The sequence below is a fragment of the Papilio polytes genome, unplaced genomic scaffold, assembly GCF_000836215.1.
Source record: "Papilio polytes unplaced genomic scaffold, Ppol_1.0 DF821189.1, whole genome shotgun sequence".
NCBI lineage: Eukaryota > Metazoa > Arthropoda > Insecta > Lepidoptera > Papilionidae > Papilio > Papilio polytes.
Window position 1 is genome coordinate 22,973 of NW_013528015.1, and position 19,253 is coordinate 42,225.

The following is a 19,253-nucleotide window of genomic DNA, read 5'->3' on the forward strand; positions in this document are numbered from 1 at the left end:
TCGAAAACGATTAACTTTTGTATACCGTATGTAGGGGTCAAACTTATCACAAAAGATATTACTTTTATTACCTCCTAACGGGAATACAATAAATATAATCAATAACCTGTAGACATATAAACACTTTTGGCAAATCAACGTACATGGTATATGATTTTGTCATTATTTTAATCAGTATGATTAAAATACTAGAGAAAGCTTAATCTGTGAAAAATTAAAAACAATAATATTACTTCCTGGTCCAATTGACATTGACATTTGACATTGACAGTCTTACAAAGTTTAGGCCCATAGTTATTTTATTTCGATTTTAGTTTACATTGAAGTAGATAAAGATTTATTGAACAAAAATGGAAGCGGACTGTATACACGAGGCTTTAAAGCCGATAGCGTGGCTTTCCGGGCGCTGGTACACTGTCACCGGCCGCGGTTCTTATCCAAGTGTACGCGAGTTTGGATATCACGAAGAGCTAGAATTTATATGCCTTGGTAAGTTTATTAAGAAAATAATTTTTTTAAACAAACACATAATGTTAAAACATTACTTTGAAAACTTAAAATTTTATTAATAATGTATTTACAATATTACTGCACTTTTTTCATCAATATTTGCAATTTACTTTGGTTAATTTACTCCTAGTTGTACAAATCGTTGGTGACGACTACCTGAGATTGCCTTTCTTTAGTATATCACTAAACTATTATATGTCAAATAATACTATTGCTAGCATAAGCAATTTATTTATGTTTTTAAAATATTTCTTTCTGTTGTACTTCAGGTCAACCTATGTTCAACTTTCTATCAATATCCCACCATCCTGAGAAGGGCACAGTGATGCATCAGGAGCGAGGCTTCCTCCGTATATATCCTGAAAAGGAAAAAGTTGCTCTCGTAGTGAGTCACAACATTGGTCTTACAACTATCGAAGAGGGTCACTATGACTGTAATCTAAAAGAAATAAAACTAGCCTCAGTCAGTATAGCTCGAACATCATTCTCCAAGCCTCCACAAGTTACAAATCTATTGAGAGAATTTATTTTACTATCACCTGACTCATTACAAGTAACTGTGTTTATGAAGACTGATAAAAAACCTTTAAGTCAACATTTAAAGGCTGTTTATAAAAAAGTGGAATAAAAAGTGTAAAAAATACTACTCTATGGTTGTAAATTTGAAATTTAAGTCACAACATAGATGTTGATGAAATTTGGGCCAGATGTAGAAAATAGTCTGGTGAAACACCTAGCCTACTGTGTTTTGTATTCCATGTGGATGGAGTTGCAGACAAAAGCTAGTTAATACTATAAATGATTCTTTAATATTAGTAGATTTTTGTTAATTTACTAATATTTCAGATATTGAAGAAATTTTGCACAGATGTAAAACTTAGTGGGGATAAATACACAGACTACTTAACAGTATTTTGTATTAAAAAAAAATTATCATAAGAAACTGTATATTTTTATAACTGTTAACCATTAAAATGTAAAAAATGCATTTGACTTTGTTTTTCACAATCATAACCCCATCAACATTCCATTGGGTTACAGATCAAATTAGAATAAGTAAAACCAAATTTCTGTGACTGAATATTTTTAATGATGGAAAACATAACATAGATGTTACAGGTCACCTTATCTTAAAATATTACATTTCTTTGTTATAACAATACAATAACAATGTGAAATAACATGAGATGTATATAAACCACTAGAACCTGACAAGTTTGTTAAAACATTTGAAGATATCAACTTTTATTTTTTTTTTAAGAAAATTATAAATTTTTCACCCCTAAGCGTAGCCCCAGCTTCTCGGTGGGGACATATAGTAAGATGGTGATGATTTAAATTTAATATGAATCCAAAGACAAGATGGCAGAAGCCTTAAAAATTAACAGTTACAACAACATTATTGCGATAAGACCAAGATATGATATAACATCTCATGTTATTCAGCACACATTAAAACTTGTCTTGTTCTTTGCTTAAATTAAAAGTAAGGAAGTATCACAATTATAAACTTCAGTTCAGATTTACTAGATTTAATTTTTTAAAGGAATCTATTACATTTGTTTGATTGTGGTTAGCATAATATGAAACTATATTTTTAATTACTACTTTATTTAATTTGAAAGGGTAAACACATATCACACTTAAAGTAACATAAATGTAGTAAACAGAATTTGAGTTGGTTCATTTTGAACTCTTATATCTGATGTGCCAACTCAAAAACCACACACTATTACTATTTATTTTTTATAATAGAAAGGAGACCAGCAAAACTTTAAGTTGGGTCGTGAAAACCGACTTCCGTCATCATACACATCAACTAGGTATAAGGATGTCAATTTTCGCTTAACTTAAATTGGGAGACTAAGTACAGAAAGATCTCAAATTATCCTCCTCAGTGACTCAAGGATCTTGACTTAACTTTAACACTTTAGGTCCTCTGTATGATTTCTGCCATGTACTCAAATGTTTTTCGTTTTTTGAATTATGAAAATTTAGCTGGCTTTTACGGCAAAGGAAAACATTGTGATGCGACTTTCACATATCTGTAAAGAAATTTTTATGAAGCTCTTATGGGACAGCATAGTTGACTGTGGCTTAGTCACCCCTAACTTATGGGAAGCTCTGAGCCTAAAGTGGGAATTGTACAATCTAATGACCTTTTCTGTTGAGTTTACTTTTCCTTTCCATCTATTTACTATAAGAAATCGCTATTATTAACTATTAAGACAAGATACAAATACGAAGTAAGAGTAAGCTGGAGTAATCTTTATGTGTCATAATGTTTACATTGGAATTGTAATTGATTATTTTCTAAATAACATTCTCACTATATTAAGTGCTTATAATTAAGTTTTGCCTAGCTATAGCAACAGTAGAACCTCTTGAAATTGAACCTCTGACAAACATCAATGTTATCTATTATTCTAAAGATGAAAGATTTGTATTTTTGTATGTATCAAAATAACTCAATAACTACTGGGCTGATTTAAATAACTCTTTTATCGATAAATGACTGTTATAACTGAGTAACATGGGTATATTTTATAGAAAAAATATTTCCAAGTGAACCAGATGCAAGCAACATAGTTAGTTTATACTAATATTATAAAGATTTGTATTCTAAAAATCCTTTCACCATTAGAAAGGTCATTTATGTTTGAGTATGATAGGTTACCTTTTTTTATTATTTTTTTAATTTCACTAAGTCGCGAGCAATAGCTAGTAGTTTATATGGATAATACTCTGGTTATATTTGTAAAGAAAATTAACCAATAGATAATGTTGCAGTCATTTATCTTGTCAGTTTGAAAGATCACACAAATAAAAGACAGTTAAAGTGTTCAGGGCAAATTGGGAAGGGCTATGTGCATCGCGTCGATTATCTCGAGCCAATAAGATATTTGAAACAATTTATACAGTTTTTTTTTTCATAGGATTTTGTGACCACCAGCTTTCGCCCGCAGCTCCATCCGCGTGGTATTAAAAAAAAAAACAAAGTAAGTAGCCAATGTGTTCTTCCATACTCTGCTTTACATCTATACCAAACTTAATCCAGATATGCTCAGCCATTTAGGCTACAAACTCTAACAAACATCCATCCATCTAAACTTTCGCATTTATAATATTAGTTAAATTAATTTTGCATAACAACAGAACCAAAGTTTCAAGTTAGATGAAAATTATAGATGAGTTGTTAAGAGTGACTTGGGAAAGAAACAACATTGATCCTCCTATTTAAACAAAAGTATGTTTGATTATTCATGAACATAACATTTTAAACAATAATAGATTTAATTACGATGCATCAAACATGAATATACATTAGACACCCAAAAATCTACAGTTCTTTTTTAACATTACTAAATTAAGAAAGAAATTAGTATTTATCTAAATTAAATCTAAAACAAGGTTCAAATCAGATAACTGTGGTTTACTAAGGTCTATATAAAACATATTTATGTTTTTGTGTTTTTATGTCTTAAGGTAATTCAAAATATAGAGATCCTACTGTATAACTTATTGAATTCACACTATGATGTGCGACAACACAGATAATTAAACGAAATAATGTGGCTTCTTAGCTGTAATGCCGTATTCTTGTAGCGCAGGCACCAGGTCGTCCATGGTCATTACATACTTCTTCTCTTTGGGTCCCTTCTGGTTCTTAGAGCTCTGTGCGACCTGACTGTTGGTACGCATCTTGCAGTGCTGGAGAGCATCATTAGCTATATCCGATAGGTATTTCTGAGCTGCCAGTGCAATCAATCTTATTAATCTGAAATTTTTAATTAAAATATTAATATTATAATAAATTAAGTACAGCTTTTGAAATTGGTCCTTAAAATAGACTCAGATACATTAATACATTCACAATGCCTCAACTACATATTTTTAAATTTTTTCAACCAGTACTTTCTCTAAAAAGTTAATATCAGTATCATAGAATAAAAGAGAATAGTTAAGAATAAAATAATAACAGTTTAGGATAGGATAGAAAAGAACATTTTACAAAATTATAATAAACTCCATCTATTGTTGTAAAATAATCTAAATAGTTATACAAAATAACTATGTGAATGTATGCTTGTATCATGAAATTCAAGAAGCCTTAACTATGCAAATTGAAAATAAGATAATGACATCAAGTGGGATACATTTCGTAACAACAATTACACAGATAATTTAAAGCAATTTATACAATTTTATAAGTAAGAAATTTAAGTAGAAAATCATTGTGACCAGAAAAAAGGTCGAGGTCATCATTGTTATTATAGTTAAAACATTGGTTTAAATTATTTTCTAATGGTTTAAAGTTTAATTAATATTATTATCACCTTTGATCTTGTGATTCAAATCCAGATGCATTCAAATAATATGCAACAACAAATTCTGGTATTGAAGAATTATAGTTTTCCAGTTGCATGAGAAAATCACTTAAAGCATGACCGGCACAATTGTCTGGCTCCATTGCGACAGACGGCGATACCATAATAATTACCTACGAATTGAAACTCTCTTTTAGTTAAATAAAAAACAATTATTCCGATAATTTACCCACCACTTGACACTTCACTTATTATTGTCAAAGAATAAATCGGAATCGGATGTGGATGTGCTTTTACTTTCCACAGAATATAAAAAGACGATGATTTGCTGTTATACAGATTAAATATCACATTTATTTTACCCCCAAGCGCCAACTTTACGATGATGCGGCAGTTTCGTAATTCGAACATGTAGCGACACTTTACTCGTGCGTTTTGAAAAATTACAAAAGTAAAAATCTTGTGTAATCCTAATAGCCATTTAAAAACATATTTACTGTATGCAAAACTACAGTTGTAGTTACTTTTGTTATAAAAGCCATTAAAAACATCAAAACAAAGAAATAAAACACCTTTTGTTACTAAAGGTTTGTCAAATAACTGAAAATCGTTGAAGCGGAAGAAAACAATAACGACAATTAAACCCATCATAATTAATAACACAGAAACGAACGAAATATTATTTCGTTCCATTTTTAAAATTTCACCATTATCAAAACGCAAATCCCGTTCAAAATTATTTCGTTGCCATAACTTTCCAAACCACCTTCATTTTTGGGAATTTTGTGTGAATATTAATTTTTGAAATTGTTTTTTAGATGCTATTTTTGTCTTGGACGCATTTAAATTAAAATATTAAATAATTTCAAATCGAAATTCGATACGATCAAGTTACAAGTGATGTTAATTTAGGTGTATAATTTTTTATTATGGTGTTTTGAAAAAAAAAACAATGTTTTCTTTAATCAAAACGTATTTAAATACTATTTTTTTTACTTTAGTTTCGCATTGTCTTTTGTTTTGTTTTTAAATCAAAAATTAAATAAAATGGAAGTTTTAGGTAAATTAGTAAACTTAATAGCCACACTGACCTCGTGGTACTTTGCGTTAAGTTGGCAACATCGACCCCTTCCTTCCTTCTTTTGCGCCGCTCCTCAAGCCAGAACAGCGAGAGAACGTGATCGATCGAATTTCAAAAAAGGCACACACCTACCCCTGTGCTCCCGAGATCACGAAATTACTCTATATCTCCTGATTACATAAATCGGGAGTTGGTGTTTCGTGGTTTTGCTATTCCGTGTGTGAACCGTAAAACCTTCACTTCGACGCCCGCATTTACTGCGTGAAGAGCCCATCAAATTCAACAAAATGTCGAACCTCGCCGATCCGGTTGCGTTCGCGAAGGACTTCCTCGCCGGTGGTATCTCAGCTGCCGTCTCCAAGACCGCGGTGGCGCCCATCGAGCGTGTAAAACTGCTTTTGCAGGTACAGCACGTCAGCAAGCAAATTGCCGAGGACCAGCGTTACAAAGGTATCATCGACGCCTTCGTCCGCATTCCCAAGGAGCAGGGATTGCTCTCATTCTGGCGTGGTAACCTCGCCAACGTCATCAGGTACTTCCCCACACAAGCCCTCAACTTCGCTTTCAAAGACAAGTACAAGCAGGTGTTCCTCGGTGGCGTAGACAAGCACACCCAGTTCTGGCGCTACTTCGCCGGTAACTTGGCGTCTGGCGGTGCCGCCGGAGCCACCTCCCTGTGCTTCGTGTACCCGCTCGACTTCGCCCGAACCCGTCTCGCTGCCGACGTCGGCAAAGGCGAGGGCCAGCGTGAGTTCACCGGCCTCGGAAACTGCATCAGCAAGATCTTCAAGTCCGATGGCCTGGTCGGTCTCTACAGAGGCTTCGGTGTGTCCGTGCAGGGCATCATTATCTACCGTGCCTCATACTTCGGTTTCTACGACACCGCTCGTGGCATGTTGCCCGACCCCAAGAACACTCCCATCGTCATCAGCTGGGCGATCGCGCAGACCGTCACCACCGTAGCTGGTATCATGTCGTATCCCTTCGACACGGTCCGTAGGCGCATGATGATGCAGTCCGGACGCGCCAAGGCCGACATCCTGTACAAGAACACTCTGCACTGCTGGGCAACCATCGCCAAGACCGAGGGTACCTCCGCCTTCTTCAAGGGCGCCTTCTCGAACGTCCTCAGAGGAACCGGTGGCGCCTTCGTGCTCGTCCTTTACGACGAGATCAAGAAGCTCCTCTAAATATAGTGTAAGAATTGTTACCATTATTACAGTTGTGATTCCGAATCACCTTTGATAGCCACACCTTCGAAATCATGTATTATTAGAAGCGAAAAAACAACTCTTAGTAACTTATTTCTAGTTAAATAAAAGTGTTATACACTAATTCCAACTTGTATTGTTTTATTAAAAAAAATGAAGTTACATAATCGCTTGAATTAATTGAAAGCATATTTGGAATATGAGATTTAGGAATGTTCCAAATTTAAATTATTTTTCTGTGATCACTATCGCTGCCAGTGATAGTTATGTAATAACCTCTGTACATCTATTTGTGGACAAGGTTATAAGTTATAATTCCATCTAAACCATCCTCTTTTGTATTGTGATACTACAAAATTCATGAATGTTATTTTCTTTTAAATTATTTTAAGTTCACTCTAACCTTGGTGTTATGTAACAGTCCATAGAGTATGCTGTGAATTGTCCTAAATCATGTGATTATGTTATGTAACATGCAGACTTGAAATGTTTCTTGTGCTATGCAGTGTGAGTGGTTGCATGTAGTAAAATTAATTACTTTGTAAAAGTGCATCACTGTAGTTGACAAACATGTGGGCAATTGTAACCAGGTAACATTCAGTGCAGATAAATTAAGTAGGAAGTGGTTTGCAAATATAAAATCATCAATTGTATCCTCGGTGTGACATTTTTTGTTATGAAAAATTCACACAGTACGAGTGACTATAATATAGAAATGTTGAAAAATATAATATTGTTTCTTTTCTGTCCTGTTTTACAAGTATCATCTATACATTCTTATTAATTAGGTGTGCTTATCTACTAAAACCTTGAACCAGATCTTAACAAATCAAGTTAATTCATTAAGTTGGGAATTTTAATAACTACTTTGCTAAAATAGGTATATTAGTGTCTAGAGTTAGAAACTTTAGAATATTAGACATCACTGGTCTGCGTCTTAACATTCTTAATTGTTAACTTAAAGAACAGTTGAAATGAAATGACCTGAGTACAATAAAAAATGTTACATAACCTATAGACTATTTTTTCAATGTGATCAAAAAAAGAATTTAATCTTTTCAAATCAAAGAGTAGATATAGGTATAAAACTAAGTCATTGGAGTAGTACCGCAGTGCGCAACTCGGCGGCGAGATGACGTCACTAGACCGGCTATCAATGGCGGGACGTCTCGCTTTAGTATTACGTCACTGCATTTACTATCTGTAGGTATCCTGAATAAATGGCTGATAATTGGATACTACCGTAATACTTTACTGAAAATTCCGAATACTAATTTGCCCAGGTTCAAATAAAAAGGTCGGATTTTGATTTTCAAAATGAATTCTATTGAAACGATATCTAAAACTAACAAATTATTGTCGCGTAGGAATTACTAGACATTTCTTTACATCTCGTATAATTCAAGTAAAAGTTCGTCCTTAAAAACGGTTAAATTACACCTTATATTATATTATGAGATAAAGCTAACTGAACACTCATTGTTACATGGAGACATATGACTTTCTTGACAAAGTCGGTGTAATCCAGTTCTCCATGCGTTAACCATGCTGGGAGCAATGACCTCAGCCTCATTGAGTCATTCTTTTACTTTGCACAAACACAGTTATTGTAAATATCCACTTTAATAAAATGTCTAATGTTTTCCAAAAATACTAACTCAAAGGAGGTTTTACCTCAATATAATAACTAACGATTTTTACGTGTTTAATAACAAAAGTAGAAGAATAATCTAAGATTTTTAACGTGTCTTAAACTATATCTATACTATATTATAAAGAGGAAAGATTTGTATTATTGTATGTATTGAAATAGGTAGTATTAGAAAACATTGTATGTATTGAAATAACTCACTAATTATTGGGTCGATTTAAAAAGATGTTTTATTATTAGCTACGTCATGAGTAACATAGGCTGTCTTTTTTAGTGTTTTTTTAATTTCACGTGGATGAAGTCGCGAGCAATAGTGTTTAGTGTTTTTATAATTCGTGAAGGGGTACGGTACAGCTAAGGTAGGCTGTGATCACGTGAAGGGTGGCAGAAAGGTAGCAACTACAAACGGATAAAAGCCTGGTGCGTCGAACCTACGATTTTTTGCTAATTTTTTTTTCAAGATCGCTCCGAATATAATTTTCATAGTGCTGCACATGACTTATGCAACCAGTTAATATCGGTCCATACTGGTCCACACAAATCCACTAAATCTGGTTATCTAATCCGGTCAAGATAAGTTTGCTAAAGTTGGATTGAATTTATTATAGCATTCGCATATTCTGCTAAAACTAAAAAAACAGACAGATTGCAGGGATTCTTATTCAGTGGTTAGAAATAATGACATTGATTTTGAAACTGTTACGTAACACTGCAGGAGAGTACGTCTAGACGCCAGTCACCTGGCAGATTTCCAGGTCTCCGGTGGGAGACACAAATCGAGAGTACTTGAAAAACTTCAACTGCCAAATGTATTTAACTTATTATTACATAACACTCTTAAACCCCCCGGTCCACCCCCTAGTAATGGAAAAAAAAGAGCGCTGTATAAATCCCGCCCAGGACGCTATACGTACATTTATAGATCTAGCAACAGCACTATATCAGTGTTATTTTGATAGAAATAATAAGTGTATGGTAATTTTAACCTTTTTTGGCATCGCTTACAACTCGATTTTTTAAACAAGCTTGTGTCTAATGTAGATTGTAATAAGGAAATTTATCCGAAAAAATATAAAATCTCTAATTCGTAACGGATTTGCATTACTATAATTGAATAAATTAATAAATAGAAAAGATGAGGTTAAAATCTATTATCAATAACCTCGAAGCTTCATCCTAAACTAGTACAGTGAGGAACATCCAGGTCGTGACCTCTGCCGCCTGCTGCCTGGCATCGATTGAGCAGGGCTGCCAACCGCACGGCGCCGGACAATGGCGCTCGAGACATTACATAACCACTGATACAATTATCTTTACATAGGTAGATAATAGTCTCGAATAGATTTTATAAACCGGATATAAAATAGTTGAAGATAACATCCTTACTGTGTCTTTAATCCCTATTCTAGGCCTATTTTTTTATCTCTATAGATATAAATTTTCACTTTCAATATGTAGTTCTGGACTGGTCACTTAGATTACAGAAGCCTCCCTACTATTTAAAGCCTCTAATTCTTAATATGTAATTAAAATCAAAACAGTGTAAATGTCTGCAAAGTAAATAAGACCCAAATTGATGCCTTTAAGATTTTTATTAGAACCAATTTACATTATCTACGTTGTTAAATTGATATAAGTACTGTGTTATGTCACTGTCGCAGGGAGCCCGAAACCCGCAAGGCCGGAATACGTAACGAATCCGCTGTATTGATCCACTGAAGGAAACAGCTCTGAACATTTTCCGTGCACCTTTACGTAACAGTGACGTGCGGCAATATTTTACTACGGCGCTTGATGTACATATTCTGTTTGAACTTCTATAATCTGTCTAGTTTTTTTTTACATAAGTGTTATGGTGCTAAACACCATCATTTTGGCCCAAAAGAGAAATAACGTAATACAGTTGAGTTAGTGTTAGCATAAAAATATACAAATATCATATTTTATTTTCCTTGTAACACGTTAGTTATTCAAAGTGCATTTGTTGTAGGTATTCATATCTTGTATAAAAATATTTCAATATTGCTATGCGCTAACAATAAGTCACCAGTAGCAGGTAGGAAGCAGTGTATACAATAATAAACAATGGCTACAAGTCGGAGTTTACACTTTCAATTCCAAGAAATAATGATCGTTTGTTACCAACCGAGACGACACATCAGTAGTTCATCTCATGTGACTTTTGACACGTGAGTCCTGTAGTCTAAACAATACTTTTATACGAGCTGTTGCCCGCGACTTCGTCCGCGTAGTATTAGAAAACATACAAACTATATAAATTACAAAAAGTTACGTATCCCTCGGGAACCGGACATTTCTCGGGGATGAAGCTTATTCCATGTGTACTCCAGACTTTGTTTTATATTTGTGCCAAATTTCAATAAGATATGTTGATCCGTTGCAGAATGATCGAGTAAACATTAAAAAACAAAATTATTGAATCCCACGGGAACCGTATCTATTCCCGGGATAAAAAGTAGCCTATGTGTTCTTCCAGACTATGCTCTAAACCTGTGACAAATTTCATAGAGATCCGTTCAGCCGTTTAGGATACAAACGCTAACAAACATCCATCCATCCATCTAAACTTTCGCATTTATAATATTAGTAAGATTACATGTTGAATCTTGATACTTATGTAAAGCCTTATATTATTGCGAATTAGCAGACTCGAATACCATACAAGACATGTGGAGCGGGTTTACTTATTAAAAACGCATTGGATAACAAATGTCGCAAGTAATGTAAGTATGACGAGTACATAGTAGAATAATACCGTTAATAATCTGATAAGTTATTTATATAAAGCAGTGGTGAACAAGCCACGGCCCGCACGTAATAATAAAATGACTGATACAAGAAAATAGTCCATTGTGTATTTATCCGTTATAGTTTATTCAGTAATTCTTTATTATTAGAGTGAGCAGTAAATCTCGGTTAACGTAGTAGTCACTACTAAATGCTGCAACACCTATACATGAGACGCAGTTTGTAGCTAAACGAATTAAAGCGACCCTTGGAACAAACAGCTTGGCTGTCCCTGGTATATAAAGTAATGAAAACTCCACAATAGTTGTAATTGACCTCGTTGCCTAATGCTGTTATCGTGAAGTTCATCCAACACGTCTCTAGATAGCGGCTTATCAACTGCCATGATAACGGACGACGAATTACTATATACATTTATGTAATTTAGTAGATGTTGCTTGCGACTTCGCCCGCATGAAATACAAAAATATAGCCTATTTTACTCACGGGTAAATTCCCTTTCTAACGGTGAAATAATTTTTAAAATCGCCACAGTAGTTTTTAAGTTATTTCAATACATACAAAAATACAGTGGTAGTGCCCGCTTTAACATCTTAGCATGAATGGGCCGGCACGCCTGGTGTAATACCACGACCACACAGAAGACAGGCGTGAAATGGAAGCAATTCCGTGTTTCGTCTGATGAGTGTGGTGCCGGAGGCCTAATTTAAGTCCCTTTCTCTTTACCATCCTTTTCTTGTAAGGAGAGGTTGGGGAGGGGAACTGGATTTGACGGTGGAGGAGATGCATAGGAAGGGGAAATATCCTCTTTATGTGCGTCTCCTTTTCCGTCGTATAAGGGTAGGCAACGCATCTGCAATTGCGGATGTCTATGGGCAGAAGTCACTTCGCCATTTCGGCGGATTCTAGTGGCCACTTGCTCGTTTGTCACCATATGTTAAAAAAAAATACAAATTTTTCTACTTTATAATATTAGTTGAGATGTATATACGTATTTGAATACTGGGTATGTCCTCAAATTATAGTAACAACGGAAACGCAGCGTACAGTCTGTCGGATGTACTGATTGGCTCGTCATAACATCTTTGATATCAAACTAATTCATAAAATTAATTGTCCCGATTCATTCCGCGGAAGAATGCAAATAGAATGGGACACCGGTTCAGTCGTTTAGGCTATATGGTATGAATATGGTCAAAACATATTTGATGAAATACAAACACAGATTAAAAATTACACGCGAAACATTGTTCTCAGACGAATATAAAGACGTCATGTTCCATTTGTCTTATAATTACGATACTCTAAATAGTAACATAATAATTAGTTACAATGAATTCATTCTCTCAACAATGGAGTTTTAAAATAGTACGTACATTGACTTATATAAGAAAGGCCGCGAGTTGGACCGCGTGCCCATACGCGCGCCCTCTGGCGTCGCTCCAACAATTCCACTCATCACGCATTGGATGCGAGCGCGCAAGGTCGCAGCACCAGTGTAGGTCAAACATTTTCAGAACTTGCGTAACAAACAAAAAAAACATAACCAAATGACTTATATTGGACAGTCATACGTGACAACTCCTGGCGTCGTATTCTAATGTACAGAGAATTCTGCAGTTTGTCGAGGTGGCTATACTGCGGAAACAGGTTTTTTCAGATTTGTCTGATTACTACTGGCGTTAGATATCCACAATGAGTTTATGTTTTTAACGAGAGAAAAATGAAAAAGGAAGAGACATCGGAAGGGGCAGAAAAGTAAATAAACGCAAACTAAATAACCATGGCTATATTACAAACTATTACTTATAATAAGTTGAATTATAGAACTTGTAAATTAAGATTCATTTAAAAAAAGCCGCTAAATGTTTTGTACCTCTGTCTGGGCGTGAGCCTAAACGTTATTCTTCAACGTAGAGATGTTTTTAATTTTTTCTCAGTAGTAGGAAATATATAAAAAGAAACACATGTGTGACTATTATTTTATTTAAGCAAATTATCTACAATACATTTTACACAGATAATAAATAATTACACTTAATGTAAAAACGCTTTGCAATTCGAACAAGTATTCGTTCTATGGAATGATATTATATTTCAAGTAGCAACACTTCATATTCATATATTAAAGGTTTTTTTTTTCATAAAAACTTTACATGTCCAATTATTAAAACAAAATTAGCACCTTAAAAAGAAAAATATTTTACTAATTAAAAGGTCGAATAACCCGACGATTGTTGGTGGCTGTAAAGAGAAGTTTGCCTTTGCTCCTGTTAAAATTAAATCAACATTTCATATATTGGACACTGATCTCTATAATCCACTGGACAGGTTATAAGTCGTTATATTATGTGCCTGCCTGTTCGATTTTCACAATTTTGGCAATGATTATTGCGTTTAAGACCATTTAAGAGGTCTTAAACTCGACCCATCCAGCGGAGATAAATAGAGGTCAGTGTTGTATTCTTAACATAGATTCTTAAACACTCATATTGGAAACATTAAGGTTTTAAAAAGGGCTTCGAACTTGACCCCGTCTTGTTTACTTGGTGCCAGCTTCTAGCGGATTGCCCTGAAAATAAACAATTATATTTAATTTCATATTATTCTATCACATGTAGCAACGTGTTTGACTGTGCTGTTTAGAATGACGTATAAATTATCTACATTTTTTTTTAAACTTTCTGCGAACCAAGTTACTTAGCGTGCTATTCCCGCGCCGTCGCAGTTATAGCGCGCGCACATTTTTACTTAACTATCGCAATACTGTTTAGTCGCGCTTTGATTGCTACGAATTTATATGGAGGTGCACATTCTACTCGATTTTTAGTTTTTCAACTAAATATTTGAATAGGCATGTTATGAGGAGGGATGAATCGCATGTTACAAGGAGAACGTTAGTTATGAGTGTGGAAGGGTACACCGGTAGAGGTAGACATAGAAAGAGATGGATGGATTGCGTGAAAGGTGAAATGATCAAAAAGGGAGTGATGACTGAGATGACGTATGATAGAGTTATGTGGAGAAATAAAACCTGTTGCGCCACTACGGGAGTAGGATAAGGAGAAAGGTGATGATTTGAATAGGCTGCGAAACAATCGCACGCACATTTTGAGTAGACAATCGCACAAGATTTGTGCGCGCGGTCCTACTTTTTAAACAAAGTTGATAGAATTAATTTAGCGCGGCGCTCGCGAGGATCAAGGTAAAAGTGTCAAGGATAAGCATTTACGCTACTTAAATCCTTATTCCCTTGTGATAAGAATTATATTTGCATATTTTACCACTAATATAAGAGTGAAGTTTGGATGGATGCATTTTTGTTATGAAAATCTAGAACAACAAGGTTGGAATATCTAAATTTGCAATAGGAGGCCTGCCTATGAGATAATAATTAAGTGTTTTCTTAATTCTCGGACTCAGTCGAAGGTTAAAATTGCTTTATAATAAGACGAAGCTATATAAAAAAATATCCAAGACAAAATAAAACCATAGTGATTCAAAACGAATGGTCACATGAAAGTGGAGTAATAATAGTTGGCGCGTGTTGGCAGAAATGATTATTGCGTCGACTGACGTCACATCAGCCTTGAAGCGTGCAGCGTTACAATCAAATTCAATAGAAATGGGAAATTATAACAAGGCTGTAATTGCTTATAAACAAAAATGTTTGTATTATCAATTTAAACATTGAAATGTTCTAAAATAAATCCATGAACAATAAATGAAATTGTCAGTGACATGTATACTAATATCGAGGGCGCTAGTGAGCTGTCCGTGAGGGCATAAATGAAACTAAATCATGATCCGGTGGTCAGATAACTTTCTGTAAATACCTTAGAAATTGGTACAAAGTTTACGTATTCCTCTAATATACGATCAAATTTATTTATGTATTTAAATCCAAATGAGGAAAATAACAAGCAAAACTATGGTAGCTAGGCAATAATTATTAGTTCTTTAACAATATTAAGATATATTTTAACATATTTTTGGTTATGATTACTCTGTATAGGTATAAAATATATATATTTGTAGTTTAATTCAATATACATAAAAAAAAACTACTAAACACTTTTATAAGTGCATAACTTAGACAATATTATCAAAAGATGGCGTGGATAAGAGAATTATTTTAATTTGATAGCACCGCCATCTATGTAAAATTTTCAATACTTTTAACACATCAAATTTAGTTTTCAAGGAAATCTGACAAGGACAATGAAACTGAGAGGCTTTTAAAAGGATTTTATATTTTATAACTAAGCTTGTAAGATTATGTTGTACTCAGTCATTTAACCCTACATATTAGAGGTAACTACACATAAATGTAAATCACATTTGTATCTCTATTCCAACATCAACAAGAACCAAGTTGGCAGCTTGTGCTCAATGCTATTATGCAAGCTGTGAAGGTGTGAGCTGCCAGTGACTCTCAGGTGACAAACACCAATCATAACTCTATGCAGGTACAAATTAAGCTGAGCTACAAGCCAATTTACTGATCTGTGAACTGTGTGCTTATCTGCAGACCATCAATTTTAGTAGTGTTACATCTAGGTCTAACTGCAAGAATAATCTTTGACTTGGGTCCAATGTTATACATAATGCAAGTTAACTGGTTAATAAATATTAACATCAGCCACAAGTATCATTTGTAACTTAATGGCAGTTTTTAAGAAATTATAATTTTCACCACAAGCACAATTCCATTTACAAACTTCATAAATATGGGTAACACTTACCCAGGTGTGAGCGATCCAGATTAATGTGTCATTGTTCAGTCTGGGCCCAATGAGGGGGTTCATCTGCGCCATGTACGCACACAGCCAGCTGGAAAGAGTACACATATCTTAAAGTATGTTTCTTAAAATGTTCTATTATCGTCAGCTTGAAACATTGCATGAGTTAATTTTCAGTGGGAGTAAACACTGCACAGTTGAAGGTCAACCACCAAGATATTAGAATATTAGGCTATGCTATGGATTGATAATGTTAGAAAGTAAAAGTTTGCAAATGTCGATACTTATTAGATGATTTCATATCATCATTCTAATAAATATGCAAGTCTGCGGTGCCCTGGCAGTTATTTGTTCTTTTCAGACATAGATATGGAGGACTTAACCATGATGTGTTAACCACATATACGGTGGTAATAGGACAGATATATGAACTGACAGATCACGAAATTATTAAATGCTTCAATAAAACGTGTTAAATATCTTTCTTATTAACAAATCTGAACCTTCTGTGATTTTAATACTGTCACTATACACAAGAACATTCTTTTAGGAATAGAGTAAAGGATAAAAGTTATAATATCTGAAGATATTAAGTGAATCGCAGACTTTGTTGGAGAAAAAACTATAAAATCAAAGCCTCACTTGCAAATATTATGTAGTCTTCCATAGTAAAAATTATGCAATACTTACAATAACCAACACGTTGCCGCCGTTAACATTAACACCACTTGGATTATTCTGGAATTCAGAAACATGAAGATGAGGAAAAAGTTACAAGAAAATAACACATACTCAGAAGTCGAGAACTACTCACCCTCTGTTGGGCCCTTTGGGGGCAAAAATAGGACATACGATACCCACTATGCCCCATAAAACGGTGAAAACGGTGATGGGAACGAAGGAAGCACCCATTTTGGAACAGTTATAGAATTAAATTTGTGGGTGCAAACTATAAAACAAATATCAGCTGCCTCAAAAAATGGAGGACTTGTTTATAATGTTGGTACAATTCAGTCATATGACAATTACGTTCGGATATTCGAAAAATATTTCAGAACATAAGCACACTAAAGTTTTATTTTTAGTTTAAAAATGAAACTTGAATACGTTATAACTAATTGCATAAAACAAATAAATCACCTTTTATCCAAAAAAGGAAAAACTTTACAATATAGTTTCAATGTAAAGTATGATGAACACACATATGATATTGTTTGGTGCAATTAATTTGTACGTGCATTTATAAGACACCCAATTATTAATTTTTTTGGTTTGTTATCTCATTCTGTATACATTTGATTTTTAAAGTAAGAAATCTCAAACGTTACTTCCTTTCTCTCAAACCTACTCAAACAGTGCTTGGATTCTCAAATGATCGAAATGCATAAAAAGTAAACAGAAATAAAATGTGGGGAGTATCTTCATGGAGGTTCCTTTGGAAATGCATTATTCTCTGTGTCATTCTTTGTTTTGATTGTTGATTGATTGGTGATAGAAGAAATGTCGTGAACTAAGAAAACCATGAAACGTAAAAATTCATAAAAATCCAAAGTTTAGTACTAATATTTACATCTTTTCTCATATGCAACTTTTTAGGCAATTGAAAAGTCGTAGATATAAAAAAATTAACAGTAAAATACGAAAAAATAAACAGGTAAACATTGGCTCATTTTTCAGATAATTTAATTATTACATTATACAGAGACCATACATGTTGTATGTATGGTCTCTGAGTGATATTATTCCATAAGCATACCTTAGCCCTTTGCGTGCGATATAGTGGAAAATGAGTAAATCGTTTCAAAAAATCTGTGTAATGAAGATCGAATTTACTTTTCAGAAATGCCAACTTACTAAAAACAGAAATGTATGGAGAGTGACTCCTAAAGATTCGCGCGACATCTACCGACAACGTCTTCAACGCCGACTAGAAGAGAAAGATTGTGATAAAGAAGAATGTATTTGTAATGGAGCCAATAAAGAATATAAGCGATATCGTAGAATAAAGAAGAGGCATGTAACATATTCGCGGAGCAAGTGTTGCAAAAGGTTTGATATCACATACGTGTAAACACTAACATTTTACTTGATAATTATAAGGGAATAACTCTTTATGATAAAAGAAATCAATGAATATTTTATTTTAGTTTATCATTTACTACAATTTCCAACTAAGCTCTAGGTTTGTCCTAGGACTGGGATGGTGTGCCAATAATACAAGATTTTGTGTACATCTTTGATCCCAAAATTTACTATGCACCTCAAAATACTGGTATGGGTAAACATTACACAAGTGAACAAGCAGGTTGATACGTAAAATTTCGTTATAGGTACCTGTAGGTTTGCTAGTATCGCTAGGTGGATTGTGGTGAATAGCGGGATTCAAACTCACGACCACTTTATCCGAAATCCCTACCCTTAATCATTAGGCTATTTAGGCGTGTTATAGTTTTGAGACAATACAATAAATAAAATCAAGTAATATAATAAAATCATTTGAAACTACATGAAGTCACGAAATTACTGCACAGAGTAGAGACAGTTTTACATGGTCATCCGTTTTCCGTTGCAGACACTGCAGCCGCGCCTCGGATACGACCGTATCCAGCTATACTCGCTCTTCAAACTCCGACATCACCAACACATGTGAAATGGACACCAAATAGTTTTTGTGTTTTTTGTAATTCATTTATTTTCTTGTAACTCCAAATATGACTTTAATAAAAAAATACCCATCTACTGACTTGTTTTCTTTTCCTCAAAAGGCTAGTATTAGAGCTCTTTTTTACGGCTCCAGATCATACATCCTACACATCCTTATTCTTGCTTATTATAATCATTTATGATACTCAATTACGGTCTGTTTCTTTATAATCAACAACGAAAGCCGATGTTATACCCTGAATAAACTGCCCAAATGGTGACTTATAAAATGATAATTTTGCTCATAATTAGTAAGTT

General features: G+C 34.1%; 5 protein-coding genes across 5 annotated transcripts; 3 read left to right on the plus strand and 2 right to left on the minus strand.

Moving 5' to 3' along the window:
* The first annotated feature begins 242 nt into the window (after nucleotides 1–242).
* Nucleotides 243–2,245, plus strand: LOC106109560 (THAP domain-containing protein 4-like). Its single transcript, XM_013291116.1, has 2 exons — nucleotides 243–489; nucleotides 780–2,245. The coding sequence occupies exons 1-2, from the start codon at nucleotides 351–353 to the stop codon at nucleotides 1,136–1,138; spliced, it is 498 nt and encodes a 165-aa protein (XP_013146570.1). The 5' UTR covers nucleotides 243–350; the 3' UTR covers nucleotides 1,139–2,245.
* Nucleotides 2,246–3,579: 1,334 nt separating this feature from the next.
* On the minus strand, nucleotides 3,580–5,124 carry LOC106109546 (transcription initiation factor TFIID subunit 10-like). Its single transcript, XM_013291085.1, has 2 exons — nucleotides 4,848–5,124; nucleotides 3,580–4,288 (listed from the first exon to the last, which is right to left on the minus strand). The coding sequence occupies exons 1-2, from the start codon at nucleotides 5,000–5,002 to the stop codon at nucleotides 4,069–4,071; spliced, it is 375 nt and encodes a 124-aa protein (XP_013146539.1). The 5' UTR covers nucleotides 5,003–5,124; the 3' UTR covers nucleotides 3,580–4,068.
* An 836-nt stretch (nucleotides 5,125–5,960) lies between these two features.
* On the plus strand, nucleotides 5,961–7,858 carry LOC106109553 (ADP,ATP carrier protein). The gene has a single exon (XM_013291106.1). It carries the CDS (start codon nucleotides 6,207–6,209, stop codon nucleotides 7,107–7,109), a length of 903 nt encoding a protein of 300 aa, XP_013146560.1. The 5' UTR covers nucleotides 5,961–6,206; the 3' UTR covers nucleotides 7,110–7,858.
* Nucleotides 7,859–13,696: 5,838 nt separating this feature from the next.
* On the minus strand, nucleotides 13,697–17,295 carry LOC106109564 (V-type proton ATPase subunit e 2-like). Its single transcript, XM_013291124.1, has 4 exons — nucleotides 17,107–17,295; nucleotides 16,983–17,030; nucleotides 16,296–16,383; nucleotides 13,697–14,122 (listed from the first exon to the last, which is right to left on the minus strand). Exons 1-4 carry the CDS (start codon nucleotides 17,202–17,204, stop codon nucleotides 14,093–14,095), a joined length of 264 nt encoding a protein of 87 aa, XP_013146578.1. The 5' UTR covers nucleotides 17,205–17,295; the 3' UTR covers nucleotides 13,697–14,092.
* A 462-nt stretch (nucleotides 17,296–17,757) lies between these two features.
* Nucleotides 17,758–19,029, plus strand: LOC106109547. The gene is made up of 3 exons (XM_013291086.1): nucleotides 17,758–17,946; nucleotides 18,133–18,341; nucleotides 18,865–19,029. Exons 1-3 carry the CDS (start codon nucleotides 17,875–17,877, stop codon nucleotides 18,956–18,958), a joined length of 375 nt encoding a protein of 124 aa, XP_013146540.1. The 5' UTR covers nucleotides 17,758–17,874; the 3' UTR covers nucleotides 18,959–19,029.
* The last annotated feature ends 224 nt before the right edge of the window (nucleotides 19,030–19,253 follow it).